A 15336-nucleotide genomic window follows, 5' to 3' on the forward strand; every position below is an offset into this window, starting at 1 on the left:
ATCAATAACAACATTAACCCCTATACTACCCCTATCAGTCCTACACTAACCACACGTTATCATACCACATCATCAATAACAACATTAACCCTGTACTACCCCTATCAGTCCTACACTAACCACACGTTATCATACCACATCATCAATAACAACATTAACCCTGTACTACCCCTATCAGTCCTACACTAACCACACGTTATCATACCACATCATCAATAACAACATTAACCCCTATACTACCCCTATCAGTCCTACACTAACCACACGTTATCATACCACATCATCAATAACAACATTAACCCTATACTACCCCTATCAGTCCTACACTAACCACACGTTATCATACCACATCATCAATAACAACATTAACCCCTATACTACCCCTATCAGTCCTACACTAACCACACGTTATCATACCACATCATCAATAACAACATTAACCCCTATACTACCCCTATCAGTCCTATACTAACCACACGTTATCATACCACATCATCGATAACAACATTAACCCTATACTACCCCTATCAGTCCTACACTAACCACACGTTATCATACCACATCATCAATAATAACATTAACCCCTATACTACCCCTGTCAGTCCTACACTAACCACACGTTATCATACCACATCATCAATAACAACATTAACCCCTATACTACCCCTATCAGTCCTACACTAACCACACGTTATCATACCACATCATCAATAACAACATTAACCCCTATACTACTACCACATCATCAATAACAACATTAACCCCTATACTACCCCTATCAGTCCTACACTAACCACACGTTATCATACCACATCATCAATAACAACATTAACCCTATACTACCCCTATCAGTCCTACACTAACCACACGTTATCATACCACATCATCGATAACAACATTAACCCCTATACTACCCCTATCAGTCCTCACTAACCACACGTTATCATACCCACATCATCGATAACAACATTAACCCCTATACTACCCCTATCAGTCCTACACTAACCACACGTTATCATACAACATCATCAATAACAACATTAACCCCTATACTACCCCCTATCAGTCCTACACTAACCACCACGTATCATACCACATCCATCAATAACAACATTAACCCCTATACTACCCCTATCAAGTCCTTACACTAACCACACGTTATCTACCACAATCATCAATAACAACATTAACCCCTATACTACCCCTATCAGTCCTACACTAACCACACGTTATCATACCACATCATCAATAACAACATTAACCCCTATACTACCCCTATCAGTCCTACACTAACCACACGTTATCATACCACATCATCAATAACAACATTAACCCCTACTACCCTATCAGTCCTACACTAACCACACGTTATCATACCACATCATCAATAACAACATTAACCCCTATACTACCCCTATCAGTCCTACACTAACCACACGTTATCATACCACATCATCAATAACAACATTAACCCCTATACTACCCCTATCAGTCCTACACTAACCACACGTTATCATACCACATCATCAATAACAACATTAACCCTATACTACCCCTATCAGTCCTACACTAACCACACGTTATCATACCACATCATCAATAACAACATTAACCCTATACTACCCCTATCAGTCCTACACTAACCACACGTTATCATACCACATCATCGATAACAACATTAACCCCTATACTACCCCTATCAGTCCTACACTAACCACACGTTATCATACCACATCATCGATAACAACATTAACCCCTATACTACCCCTATCAGTCCTACACTAACCACACGTTATCATACCACATCATCGATAACAACATTAACCCCTATACTACCCCTATCAGTCCTACACTAACCACACGTTATCATACCACATCATCGATAACAACATTAACCCCTATACTACCCCTATCAGTCCTACACTAACCACACGTTATCATACCACATCATCAATAACAACATTAACCCTATACTACCCCTATCAGTCCTACACTAACCACACGTTATCATACCACATCATCCATAACAACATTAACCCCTATACTACCCCTATCAGTCCTACACTAACCACACGTCATCATACCACATCATCCATAACAACATTAACCCCTATACTACCCCTATCAGTCCTACACTAACCACACGTCATCATACCACATCATCGATAACAACATTAACCCCTATACTACCCCTATCAGTCCTACACTAACCACACGTCATCATACCACATCATCGATAACAACATTAACCCTATACTACCCCTATCAGTCCTACACTAACCACACGTTATCATACCACATCATCGATAACAACATTAACCCCTATACTACCCCTATCAGTCCTACACTAACCACACGTTATCATACCACATCATCAATAACAACATTAACCCCTATACTACCCCTATCAGTCCTACACTAACCACACGTTATCATACCACATCATCAATAACAACATTAACCCTATACTACCCCTATCAGTCCTACACTAACCACACGTTATCATACCACATCATCGATAACAACATTAACCCCTATACTACCCCTATCAGTCCTACACTAACCACACGTTATCATACCACATCATCGATAACAACATTAACCCCTATACTACCCCTATCAGTCCTACACTAACCACACGTTATCATACCACATCATCAATAACAACATTAACCCCTATACTACCCCTATCAGTCCTACACTAACCACACGTTATCATACCACATCATCAATAACAACATTAACCCCTATACTACCCCTATCAGTCCTACACTAACCACACGTTATCATACCACATCATCAATAACAACATTAACCCTATACTACCCCTATCAGTCCTACACTAACCACACGTTATCATACCACATCATCAATAACAACATTAACCCCTATACTACCCCTATCAGTCCTACACTAACCACACGTTATCATACCACATCATCCATAATAACATTAACCCCTATACTACCCCTATCAGTCCTACACTAACCACACGTTATCATACCACATCATCAATAACAACATTAACCCTATACTACCCCTGTCAGTCCTACACTAACCACACGTTATCATACCACATCATCAATAACAACATTAACCCCTATACTACCCCTATCAGTCCTACACTAACCACACGTTATCATACCACATCATCAATAACAACATTAACCCTATACTACCCCTATCAGTCCTACACTAACCACACGTTATCATACCACATCATCAATAACAACATTAACCCCTATACTACCCCTATCAGTCCTACACTAACCACACGTTATCATACCACATCATCAATAACAACATTAACCCCTATACTACCCCTATCAGTCCTACACTAACCACACGTTATCATACCACATCATCGATAACAACATTAACCCCTATACTACCCCTATCAGTCCTACACTAACCACACGTTATCATACCACATCATCGATAACAACATTAACCCCTATACTACCCCTATCAGTCCTACACTAACCACACGTTATCATACCACATCATCAATAACAACATTAACCCTGTACTACCCCTATCAGTCCTACACTAACCACATGTTATCATACCACATCATCAATAACAACATTAACCCTATACTACCCCTATCAGTCCTACACTAACCACACGTTATCATACCACATCATCCATAACAACATTAACCCCTATACTACCCCTATCAGTCCTACACTAACCACACGTTATCATACCACATCATCCATAACAACATTAACCCCTATACTACCCCTATCAGTCCTACACTAACCACACGTTATCATACCACATCATCGATAACAACATTAACCCCTATACTACCCCTATCAGTCCTACACTAACCACACGTTATCATACCACATCATCGATAACAACATTAACCCTATACTACCCCTATCAGTCCTACACTAACCACACGTTATCATACCACATCATCGATAACAACATTAACCCCTATACTACCCCTATCAGTCCTACACTAACCACACGTTATCATACCACATCATCGATAACAACATTAACCCCTATACTACCCCTATCAGTCCTACACTAACCACACGTTATCATACCACATCATCAATAACAACATTAACCCCTATACTACCCCTATCAGTCCTACACTAACCACACGTTATCATACCACATCATCGATAACAACATTAACCCCTATACTACCCCTATCAGTCCTACACTAACCACACGTTATCATACCACATCATCGATAACAACATTAACCCCTATACTACCCCTATCAGTCCTACACTAACCACACGTTATCATACCACATCATCGATAACAACATTAACCCCTATACTACCCCTATCAGTCCTACACTAACCACACGTTATCATACCACATCATCGATAACAACATTAACCCCCATACTACCCCTATCAGTCCTACACGTTATCATACCACATCATCAATAACAACATTAACCCCTATACTACCCCTATCAGTCCTACACTAACCACACGTTATCATACCACATCATCGATAACAACATTAACCCCTATACTACCCCTATCAGTCCTACACGTTATCATACCACATCCTCGATAACAACATTAACCCCTATACTACCCCTATCAGTCCTACACTAACCACACGTTATCATACCACATCCTCGATAACAACATTAACCCCTATACTACCCCTATCAGTCCTACACTAACCACACGTTATCATACCACATCATCAATAACAACATTAACCCCTATACTACCCCTATCAGTCCTACACTAACCACACGTTATCATACCACATCATCAAAAACAACATTAACCCCTATACTGCCCCTATCAGTCCTACACTAACCACACGTTATCATACCACATCATCAATAACAACATTAACCCTATACTACCCCTATCAGTCCTACACTAACCACACGTTATCATACCACATCATCAATAACAACATTAACCCTATACTACCCCTATCAGTCCTACACTAACCACACGTTATCATACCACATCATCGATAACAACATTAACCCCTATACTACCCCTATCAGTCCTACACTAACCACACGTTATCATACCACATCATCAATAACAACATTAACCCCTATACTACCCCTATCAGTCCTACACTAACCACACGTTATCATACCACATCATCAATAACAACATTAACCCCTATACTACCCCTATCAGTCCTACACTAACCACACGTTATCATACCACATCATCAATAACAACATTAACCCCTATACTACCCCTATCAGTCCTACACTAACCACACGTTATCATACCACATCATCAATAACAACATTAACCCCTATACTACCCCTATCAGTCCTATACTAACCACACGTTATCATACCACATCATCAATAACAACATTAACCCTGTACTACCCCTATCAGTCCTATACTAACCACACGTTATCATACCACATCATCAATAACAACATTAACCCCTATACTACCCCTATCAGTCCTACACTAACCACACGTTATCATACCACATCATCAATAACAACATTAACCCCTATACTACTACCACATCATAAATAACAACATTAACCCCTATACTACCCCTATCAGTCCTACACTAACCAAACGTTATCATACCACATCATCAATAACAACATTAACCCCTATACTACTACCACATCATCAATAACAACATTAACCCCTATACTACCCCTATCAGTCCTACACTAACCACACGTTATCATACCACATCATCAATAACAACATTAACCCCTATACTACCCCTATCAGTCCTACACTAACCACACGTTATCATACCACATCATCGATAACAACATTAACCCCTATACTACCCCTATCAGTCCTACACTAACCACACGTTATCATACCACATCATCGATAACAACATTAACCCCTATACTACCCCTATCAGTCCTACACTAACCACACGTTATCATACCACATCATCGATAACAACATTAACCCCTATACTACCCCTATCAGTCCTACACTAACCACACGTTATCATACCACATCATCGATAACAACATTAACCCCTATACTACCCCTATCAGTCCTACACTAACCACACGTTATCATACCACATCATCGATAACAACATTAACCCCTATACTACCCCTATCAGTCCTACACTAACCACACGTTATCATACCACATCATCGATAACAACATTAACCCCTATACTACCCCTATCAGTCCTACACTAACCACACGTTATCATACCACATCATCAATAACAACATTAACCCCTATACTACCCCTATCAGTCCTACACTAACCACACGTTATCATACCACATCATCAATAACAACATTAACCCCTATACTACCCCTATCAGTCCTACACTAACCACACGTTATCATACCACATCATCAATAACAACATTAACCCCTATACTACCCCTATCAGTCCTACACTAACCACACGTTATCATACCACATCATCAATAACAACATTAACCCCTATACTACCCCTATCAGTCCTACACTAACCACACGTTATCATACCACATCATCAATAACAACATTAACCCCTATACTACCCCTATCAGTCCTACACTAACCACACGTTATCATACCACATCATCAATAACAACATTAACCCCTATACTACCCCTATCAGTCCTACACTAACCACACGTTATCATACCACATCATCAATAACAACATTAACCCCTATACTACCCCTATCAGTCCTACACTAACCACACGTTATCATACCACATCATCAATAACAACATTAACCCCTATACTACCCCTATCAGTCCTACACTAACCACACGTTATCATACCACATCATCAATAACAACATTAACCCCTATACTACCCCTATCAGTCCTACACTAACCACACGTTATCATACCACATCATCAATAACATTAACCCCTATACTACCCCTATCAGTCCTACACTAACCACACGTTATCATACCACATCATCAATAACAACATTAACCCCTATACTACCCCTATCAGTCCTACACTAACCACACGTTATCATACCACATCATCGATAACAACATTAACCCCTATACTACCCCTATCAGTCCTACACTAACCACACGTTATCATACCACATCATCGATAACAACATTAACCCCTATACTACCCCTATCAGTCCTACACTAACCACACGTTATCATACCACATCCTCGATAACAACATTAACCCCTATACTACCCCTATCAGTCCTACACTAACCACACGTTATCATACCACATCATCAATAACAACATTAACCCTGTCTGTCAGTCTGTTTGGCTGTCGACTTGTGTTAACTGTTTAGTGCAGAGCTACCAAACACGATCATGAATAATCTCCGTTTAAAGGGCGTCTCGGCAATCTGCTGCATCATAGTGATAATGTCAAGACAAGCTTCGTAATCAGTGTTAAATATCACCTCATTTTAATTCATATTTGCTGTTAATATCACAGGGAGATTATTGAGTGTGACTCATAGAATGTAATTGCAGGAGAATGTAATAGGGAGAATTCAGTTTGTAATGTCAGAGAGAATGTTGTGATGGCTGGGTGGAGGGGTTCGGGTGTGTGATGCTGTGTTATGGTAACAGTATAGGTACTTAATGATTACCCTGTACAGAATTAGTTTTCTGATATTTACCACTTTGTCTTCCTTTCCTCCTCCCTTCTCCCTCCATGCAGGCTTCATGTGCCCAGTCTGCTCCAAGTTCGTCTCCACGGATGAGATAGATCTACACATCGTCATGTGCTTGACCAAACCCAGAGTGACGTATAACGGTAAGACTGCCAACTCTACCCCTAGACTGTTCTCCTTTGCTGAACTGGTGCTTGTGAAGGGGAGGGCTTAGTGTGTGTGGCCAGACAAGATGTTGCCGTGGCCGTCTGTGAGTTCATTGACAAGCTAATTTATTGCAACATGGTTGCTGTCAGACAGTGTCTGAATGAGCTGCTTGTTGTTTGACCGTTAAAATACCACTCCTCCCCGTCAGTGACTAATGTGACTGGTGTCACGGCAGGTGTTAGCTCTGTGTCTTAATGGCAAGACAGTGTTTTATGGCAGATCTGTTACAGAGGGGACGGTCACTGGACTCCCTGATCTGTCCAATACTGTCTGCCTAAATTGATCAAAATAACTCTCTCCTCTCTCTGCAGTTCAATTCAAACACAAACTCTCTCTCTATATCTTTCATTTGTCTCCCATTGTGTTGCCACTTTAATGCCTTAATCAGCCTTTGCACGTTTTCAGACATTGTCAGTCTATATAAACACACAGTGGAATTACTATGATGCCAACACACAGCCAAGTACATCATAACAGGCTGGGTTGGGGCTCAAGTCATATTACTATGGTTATGAGTGATCTACTCCATAAATAATTGTAATCTAAGGTTCCTAATCAATTGCATCTCCCCGTGGTTTCTTAATCTCTTTCTGACGACTGGTCCGATTGATTTATGGGCCATATCTTCATAAACAAACTGAGCAGGTCGCAAGTCTTAAGTGGAACGTGTTTATGTGAATGACAGTGAAAACATGTAATGTATTTGATACTGTCATCTCTGCAGGGGAGATGTAAACTAGGAAACAGCAGTGAGAGGGGAAAGTTGGAGCCCCCCAAATTACTTTTAGCCCTGTTTACATTCCTGGTTGAGAAGAAGCAGAGTTCAACACACACACACACACACACACACACACACACACACACACACACACACAGAGCTCAGCCCTCCATCTTATATTAAGAAAGGTCCAGTGGCGTTTGTTTTATTAAGAGCTATCTTATCAGTCTTAAAGGGCTGACTAATTTCCTCTTACTTCCTCAAGGGGATATGACCTCATGCTCACTGTGTGTTTCTGGAGCACAGAGTAGCACAGACCACACACACACACACACACACACACACACACACACACACACACAAACCGCACTCACACCACACACACACTCAGGGCTGAGTCATTTCTGCCTCACACACTTGTATCTCCCTGCCTCTCTTTTCCACTCAAACTCTATGGGGAAATACTTCCTACATTGGGCCCAGGCTCTGGAAGTCATTGCCTAATAGCCCTAATGAGGAGTTTGTAGTGGCCCCTTCTAAGCACTAAGTCTGGATGCATGTTGTCTACGTCCCAAATGGCACCTCATTCACTATATAGTGCACTACTTTTGACTAGAGCCCTATGTGACCTGGGCAAAAGTAGTGTACTATATAGGGAATAGAAGGCCATTTGGCTGAAGTTTACTGATAAGATCAATAATAATCACACAAATGTATTGTTAGCTCTTGTATACTCCATGTCTTCCTCAACATCAACAACATAGCCCAGTGTACATTCAACACTGAGACATAGCGACTTCTGATGCAATAATATGTGTCTGTTTTTCTTCTCTGAGCAGTCCTCTCACATGCCTCTGGCAGCTCATGTGGCCAATATTAGATTTTTCAGCAGAGGTCAAATTCTGGACACTTCTATAACTGTTATATTATTGGATCATGGAGCTTCTGTCCACAGTGACTTGCTGTAAAAGCCTAGTCAAACAGGCATTCATCTTGGCTCAGGAGTGGGGAAGGGTGGCAGCAGCAGTTTCTCTGTGTCTGCTTGTTTTTAGTGCAACTGTGATGTAACAGTATTGGGCTGATTATGGGTGAAGGTCAGTAGACCTGGTTTCTCATACATCAACATGACTGAGGGAAAGTCATCCATCATCAAACACAGTGGGGGGATGAATTAAGGGGTGGTGGCCGTGTTGTGTGTCTGTGTGTTTGCGTGTGTGTGCTTCACTCCTGATATTGTGGTTGTCTGTGTTTATGTGCTGTCTGTGACACAATCTCTCCCCTGCCTGCCTGCATCACAGGAGACCAAGTATGACTCAAGCCCCAGACAGATGTATCAGTCATGTGGACTTTAAACCGCTTGTTTTGTCTCCCTCAGCCTGAAGAAGGGCTTTTTAAACACACCCAGTTGACAGAGAGGACAAATGCTGCTGTTTAAAGATAATCCCCAGGTTTTAAACAGCCCAACAGCGTTTAAAAAAAAACCTGCTGGTCATCAGAGATGACATTCTCCAGTAATGGAAGCCAATTTACTATGTTAATAGACCTTAGAGAAGACTGGCTGGGGAATGAGTGGTGAGTCATGACTTTCACTCTCTTTACTCCCCCTCCCATCCTTCTCTGAATAGGTTTCTCCCGGTCCTGGCCTGCCCTGGTACCCCTGTAGACAGCCCCTTTTCAGCCAGTCATTCTCTTCCTGAGCACTGTGTCCTATGCTGTCCTCCAGGCTTTCTGCACTCTCCACTCCTCTCCAGCTAATCTCTGTGTCTGGAGAGAGAGGGAGAGTATGAGAGAGACAGGGATAGAGGGGGTGGGGGGGAGAGAAAAGGAAAATAGAGAGGGAGAGACACTTTAGTCTACAGTTTTAGTAAAGAGTGTATATGTTTATGTGTCTGAATATGGAGAGAGAGATGATTGTTAGTGTCCCCTGTGTGCAGGTCTGGTCTGGCTCATCAGTCATGTGGGGAGGAGTGTAATGGAGCTGGACAGGAGAGATTATCACTGAGCCCTCCCCTCCCTCTCCTCCTCTCTTCTCTCCTCTCTCAGCACCACTCTGACAGCCAGCTCTGTGTTTCTACCTCTCCTCTCCTCCTCTCTTCCTCTCTCCTCTCTCAGCACCACTCTGACAGCCAGCTCTGTGGTTCTACCTCTCCTCTCCTCCTCTCTTCTCTCCTCTCCTCTCTCAGCACCACTCTGACAGCCAGCTCTGTGTTTCTACCTCTCCTCTCTTCCTCTCTCCTCTCTCAGCACCACTCTGACAGCCAGCTCTGTGTTTCTACCTCTCCTCTCCTCCTCTCTTCTCTCAGCACCACTCTGACCGCTAGCTTTGTGTTTCTACCTCTCCTCTCCTCCTCTCTTCTCTCCTCTCTCAGCACCACTCTGACAGCCAGCTCTGTGTTTCTACCTCTCCTCCTCTCTCAGCACCACTCTGACAGCCAGCTCTGTGTTTCTACCTCTTCTATTCCTCTGCAGTACGGGACAGGGGAAAGAAAGAGAGGGCGAGAGAGGAAGCTTCTTTTTCACACAACTGGCTCTACTCCCGAAGCGAATCCCATTACCTCTCTCACTTACCCTTTCTCTCTCTCGCTCTCGCCCTCTTTCTCTCTTTCTCTCCCTCCCTCCCTGTACTCTCTCTCTCTCTCTCTCTCTCTTGCCCTCCCGTCCATACATACAGAATGTGATGCTGTTCATACTGTATGCCCCCCACTGTACTGCAGACAGGGAGGACCTAGCTGCATTCTGTTTACACACACACACACACACACACACACACACACACACAGTGGGAGAGACGTGCTAGGGGAAGGGTATGCTCAGAGCTGCAGCAGGACATCCTATGGACCACTCTACAGCCCTGTTACATGACGTGACACCACGCCCTAGGACATATCTACCTACTGTCGTGTCTTTGGCATCATTAAAGTGAAGACTTATTTTATCAAATCAATTCTCTGTAATTATTAATATTATGTAAATGTAATTAACTAGGAAGTCGGGGCACCAAGGAAAATCTTCAGATTACAAAGTTATAATTTTCCTAATATAACTCTTCAGATATTTTAATATCTGATCAATTAGTCTTCTAATTAATGAATTATTCTTTACCTCACATTAGTCTCATTCCAAACGTCGTAAAATGTTGGTTATCTGCACGAACCCAGCCTTTACTATGAATCATCATTCACCAATTGTCTTAATCATTTATTTACTAACTAACTAAATAATCACAGACATGCATAAACAAACAAACAGTAGATATGGTTACAAGGACATGATAGGGGCGGTTCCCTAACCATTTCCCACCGTGTAGCCAATGCTCCACGTGGTATGGTTAGGAATTCAACAACCATTACAACCTTAGCTTAAACTGAGGTTTTTGTGGTCTCTACTCAAACCTTTGCCCCTCAGCTGACCGAGGTACGCATGGTCTGAAGAGGATTTCTTCAGGTGGGGGTTTTATTCAGAACAGTAGAAAAGGGCTGTTCCATGAGCCAGATGATGTCTGTGTTCATGGGGGTGGGCCAATGACTTAGTTCAACTTTAAAAGGGAATACAATTCTCTCACATTAACATCGTTACATCATTTCACAAATAGTTTCATCTTTACTCATTCATTTTATACAATAATTAGACGCAAACCTCATAATGGAGGCACCTGTATAAAACAGAGTTATAGTAATGTGGCTGTATTGTCTTTCATGAGGTCACAAACATGAAACAAAACGGACCGGGTCGTAGCTGGCTTCTCCACCGACCGGTTACACATTCTCCAAAACATGGATATTGTTCAGTTCTGTGATGTAGAAGAAGTTCCTTTGTTCTCTCTATGTGTCTCCTTCTGCATGGCCGGGGGAGAGTCTCCTCCAGGAATTTACGACCTGCGATAACAGAACCTGGGTGTAGGAGAGGAGAGAGAGGGGGAAGGCACTCGCTATACCCAAAGAGCGCTACACTCTCCTGTTCCTGAGACACTCTGATTGGACCAGGAAACAGGAAGTAGCAGTAGGCCTGAGCAACCAATGATAGTGAGAGAGGGGACTCTCCCTCCACAGTCCAGGCACTCAAACTGGACACTCCAGATACTGCATTTACTGTCCAGCCCCCTCACTGTCTGTGTGTTACTGTATCATAGTCCTGTGTTGTGTGATACTGTCCTAATGACTCAGGGAGAAGACAGCACAAAACCCACTCACATAGAGACACAATACAGTAGCCTGCCAGATGTACTGCTGCTGAGGGGTGTTGGTGTTGAACTCTGAGAACACTGCAGTACTGCTGTTAGTGATGGAGACTGTCTGTCTGTCTCTCACATGTCTGTCTGTCTGTGCTTTTATGAGGGGGGCAGGGGGACATTTTGTGTGTGTGTCTACCTAAGAGGGAAAGGCAGGGGTAGCCTAGCTAGTATTAGTATATTAGGGAATAGTGTGTAAGTGTACTGTAGTAGTGTACTATAGAGGGAGACAGTGCTAGGACAGGGAAACTAGTGAGCACAGAACTGTTAGACGCCTTCTCAGCAGGTGATTTCTATAGTCATGGAAATGCACACACACACAAGAAAAGGTGTTTTCCATCAGCAAAGAAGATCAAAACACAGGTTCTCACACCCTTTTGTAACTTTGTATTTCCACCATGTCCCAACCAAGAATAACAGAGAAAAACCGGAGTGGTGGGAGGTCTCAATCATGGTACAATATTACCATAAATCAAAACAGTGAAACCCTATTCTAACATGGAACAAACCGTAGAAAATGTGGCCTATCTCTATCTGTCAGACCAACAGACTCTCTGATCACCGCCAAGAGAGGGCTGTCTCCAGCCTCCACACTCCAGCCCTGTGGTTCTTTGCAGGCATTGACAAGGCTGTGGAGGGGGAGAGTGCAGCTGGCTGAGGGGGAGAGTGCAGCTGGCTTTGGCCTGGTTGATTAAATGGGCAGTCTGGCTCTCTTTCTGTTCCCCCCTCTCTCTCTCTCTCTCCCTCTCCTCTCTCCTCCCTCTCTGGGTATGCCTGCCTGCCTGCTGCCCTGCATGTTAAAGCTGGTCCTCTTGGCTCAGTGTCAGAGCAGGGCTCTCTGCTGGGACTCTCTCCACATTCCAAATACTGCCAACTTCCTTTTCAGCAAAAACATCACAGAAGAGCCTGAAAAGCAGGGACTAATCGATACCTGTCCACAGTGACTCATCATCATGGCTTTATCTCCCTGTCCTTACTTTAATTAGCCTATAGGGGCTTTCTGCCCAGCCCGTGACACACAGACAGGACTTCGGTGTGTGTGTGTGTGTGTGTGCGTGGCCTTCCAGGTCTAAAAGGAGTCCATGTGGCTTTAGAGTGGCCCAGGCTCTGTGCTGTTGGATCAGACTCAGGTCTCAGTGATGTGTTGTGTTCACTGTTTAGAATGAGAGGAGGCTCAACACTGATCCTGTGGGACCCTAAGCATGATAAGCATGATGGGATGTTAATTAACGCAGGAACCACACCTGTGTGGAAGCACCTGTTTTCAATATACTTTGTATCCCTCATTTACTCACGTGTTTCCATTATTTTGGCAGTTAACTGTACACACAATGTGTATGTGCAGTTATGTGTGTGTGTGTGTGTGTGTGGTGCTGTGCACGGTGTGTGTTGTCCCTCCCTCTATCTGTCAAGGTCACTGAGAGGATGTCATAAATCCAGTCTAAAGCACTGACCATCCCAGTCTCAGCTCTGAGCAGCCTGCTGCCTGCAGCCCAACACATACCCACCGCTCCAATGTCATGTACACCAAAAACACTGCTGTTTAGCTCTGTTTACCATGCACGTACACACACATATAAACACACCGTGCCAAATCTTCCTCACACACACACACACACCACTCTCATATGCACACACACAATCAATACACCCAACATCCTAAACTATGGTATTCAGAAATGTTCAACGCAAGGTAGAGACACACACAGCTGGTCTCTGGAGCTATGCAGCCCCGGTCTATTCCTGTAGCAGTGGAAACAGAGTCCAGGCTGAGCTGAACACATACAGTACACACCACAGCAGCTGCCCTGTCACTGATCTCCTATTGGATGGAGTCTAGAGCCCAACTGTTAGCAGCTCCAGCAGGCTTAAAGGTTACATCACACTCAGCTCGTCATGACTAATGGCACCGATAAATCACACACACACACTGAGTCACTAACGGTCAGCCATGGATTTAGGTTCAACTCCATTTAAGAACCAATGCTACCTCACATATCTATGTCCCTGTAACTCTAACTAAAGTGAAATTAAAACAATTTTATCACCTTGGAATCAGATCAGAGAGAACATCGTATTGTAAAATAATTGTAATTTTATTGGTTACGTACACGTGACCAGATGTTATTGCGGGTGAAGTGAAATGCTTGTGTTTCTAGCTCCGACAGTGCAGTAATATCTAACAAGTAATATCTAACAGTTTCACAACATATACCCAATACACACAAATCTAAGTAAAGGAATGGAATTAAGAATCTGTAAATATATGGACGAGCAATGTCAGAGCGGCATAGACTAAGATAATGAAGAACTGTAGCTTCTGGGTGCATCACACCCTGTTCAGATCATGAAGTACTGTAGCTTCTGGTTGCATCACACCCTGTTCAGATCATGAAGTACTGTAGCTTCTGGTTGCATCACACCCTGTTCAGATCATGAAGTACTGTAGCTTCTGGTTGCATCACACCCAGTTCAGATCATGAAGTACTGTAGCTTCTGGTTGCATCGCACCCTGTTCAGATCATGAAGTACTGTAGCTTCTGGTTGCATCGCATGCTATTCAGATCATGAAGTACTGTAGCTTCTGGTTGCATCGCATGCTATTCAGATCATG

General features: G+C 42.9%; 1 protein-coding gene across 1 annotated transcript in view; it reads left to right on the plus strand.

Moving 5' to 3' along the window:
- Window positions 1-15336, plus strand: part of LOC115177466 (E3 ubiquitin-protein ligase znrf2) — a 93971-nt gene that overhangs the window by 64290 nt on the left and 14345 nt on the right. Inside the window, exon 2 of the mRNA XM_029738266.1 lies at window positions 7617-7712. Within this exon, the coding sequence (XP_029594126.1) occupies window positions 7617-7712 (96 nt within the window). The remainder of the gene's footprint in view (window positions 1-7616; window positions 7713-15336) is intronic.

This window comes from Salmo trutta, chromosome 37, assembly GCF_901001165.1.
Source record: "Salmo trutta chromosome 37, fSalTru1.1, whole genome shotgun sequence".
Classification (NCBI taxonomy): Eukaryota; Metazoa; Chordata; class Actinopteri; order Salmoniformes; family Salmonidae; genus Salmo; species Salmo trutta.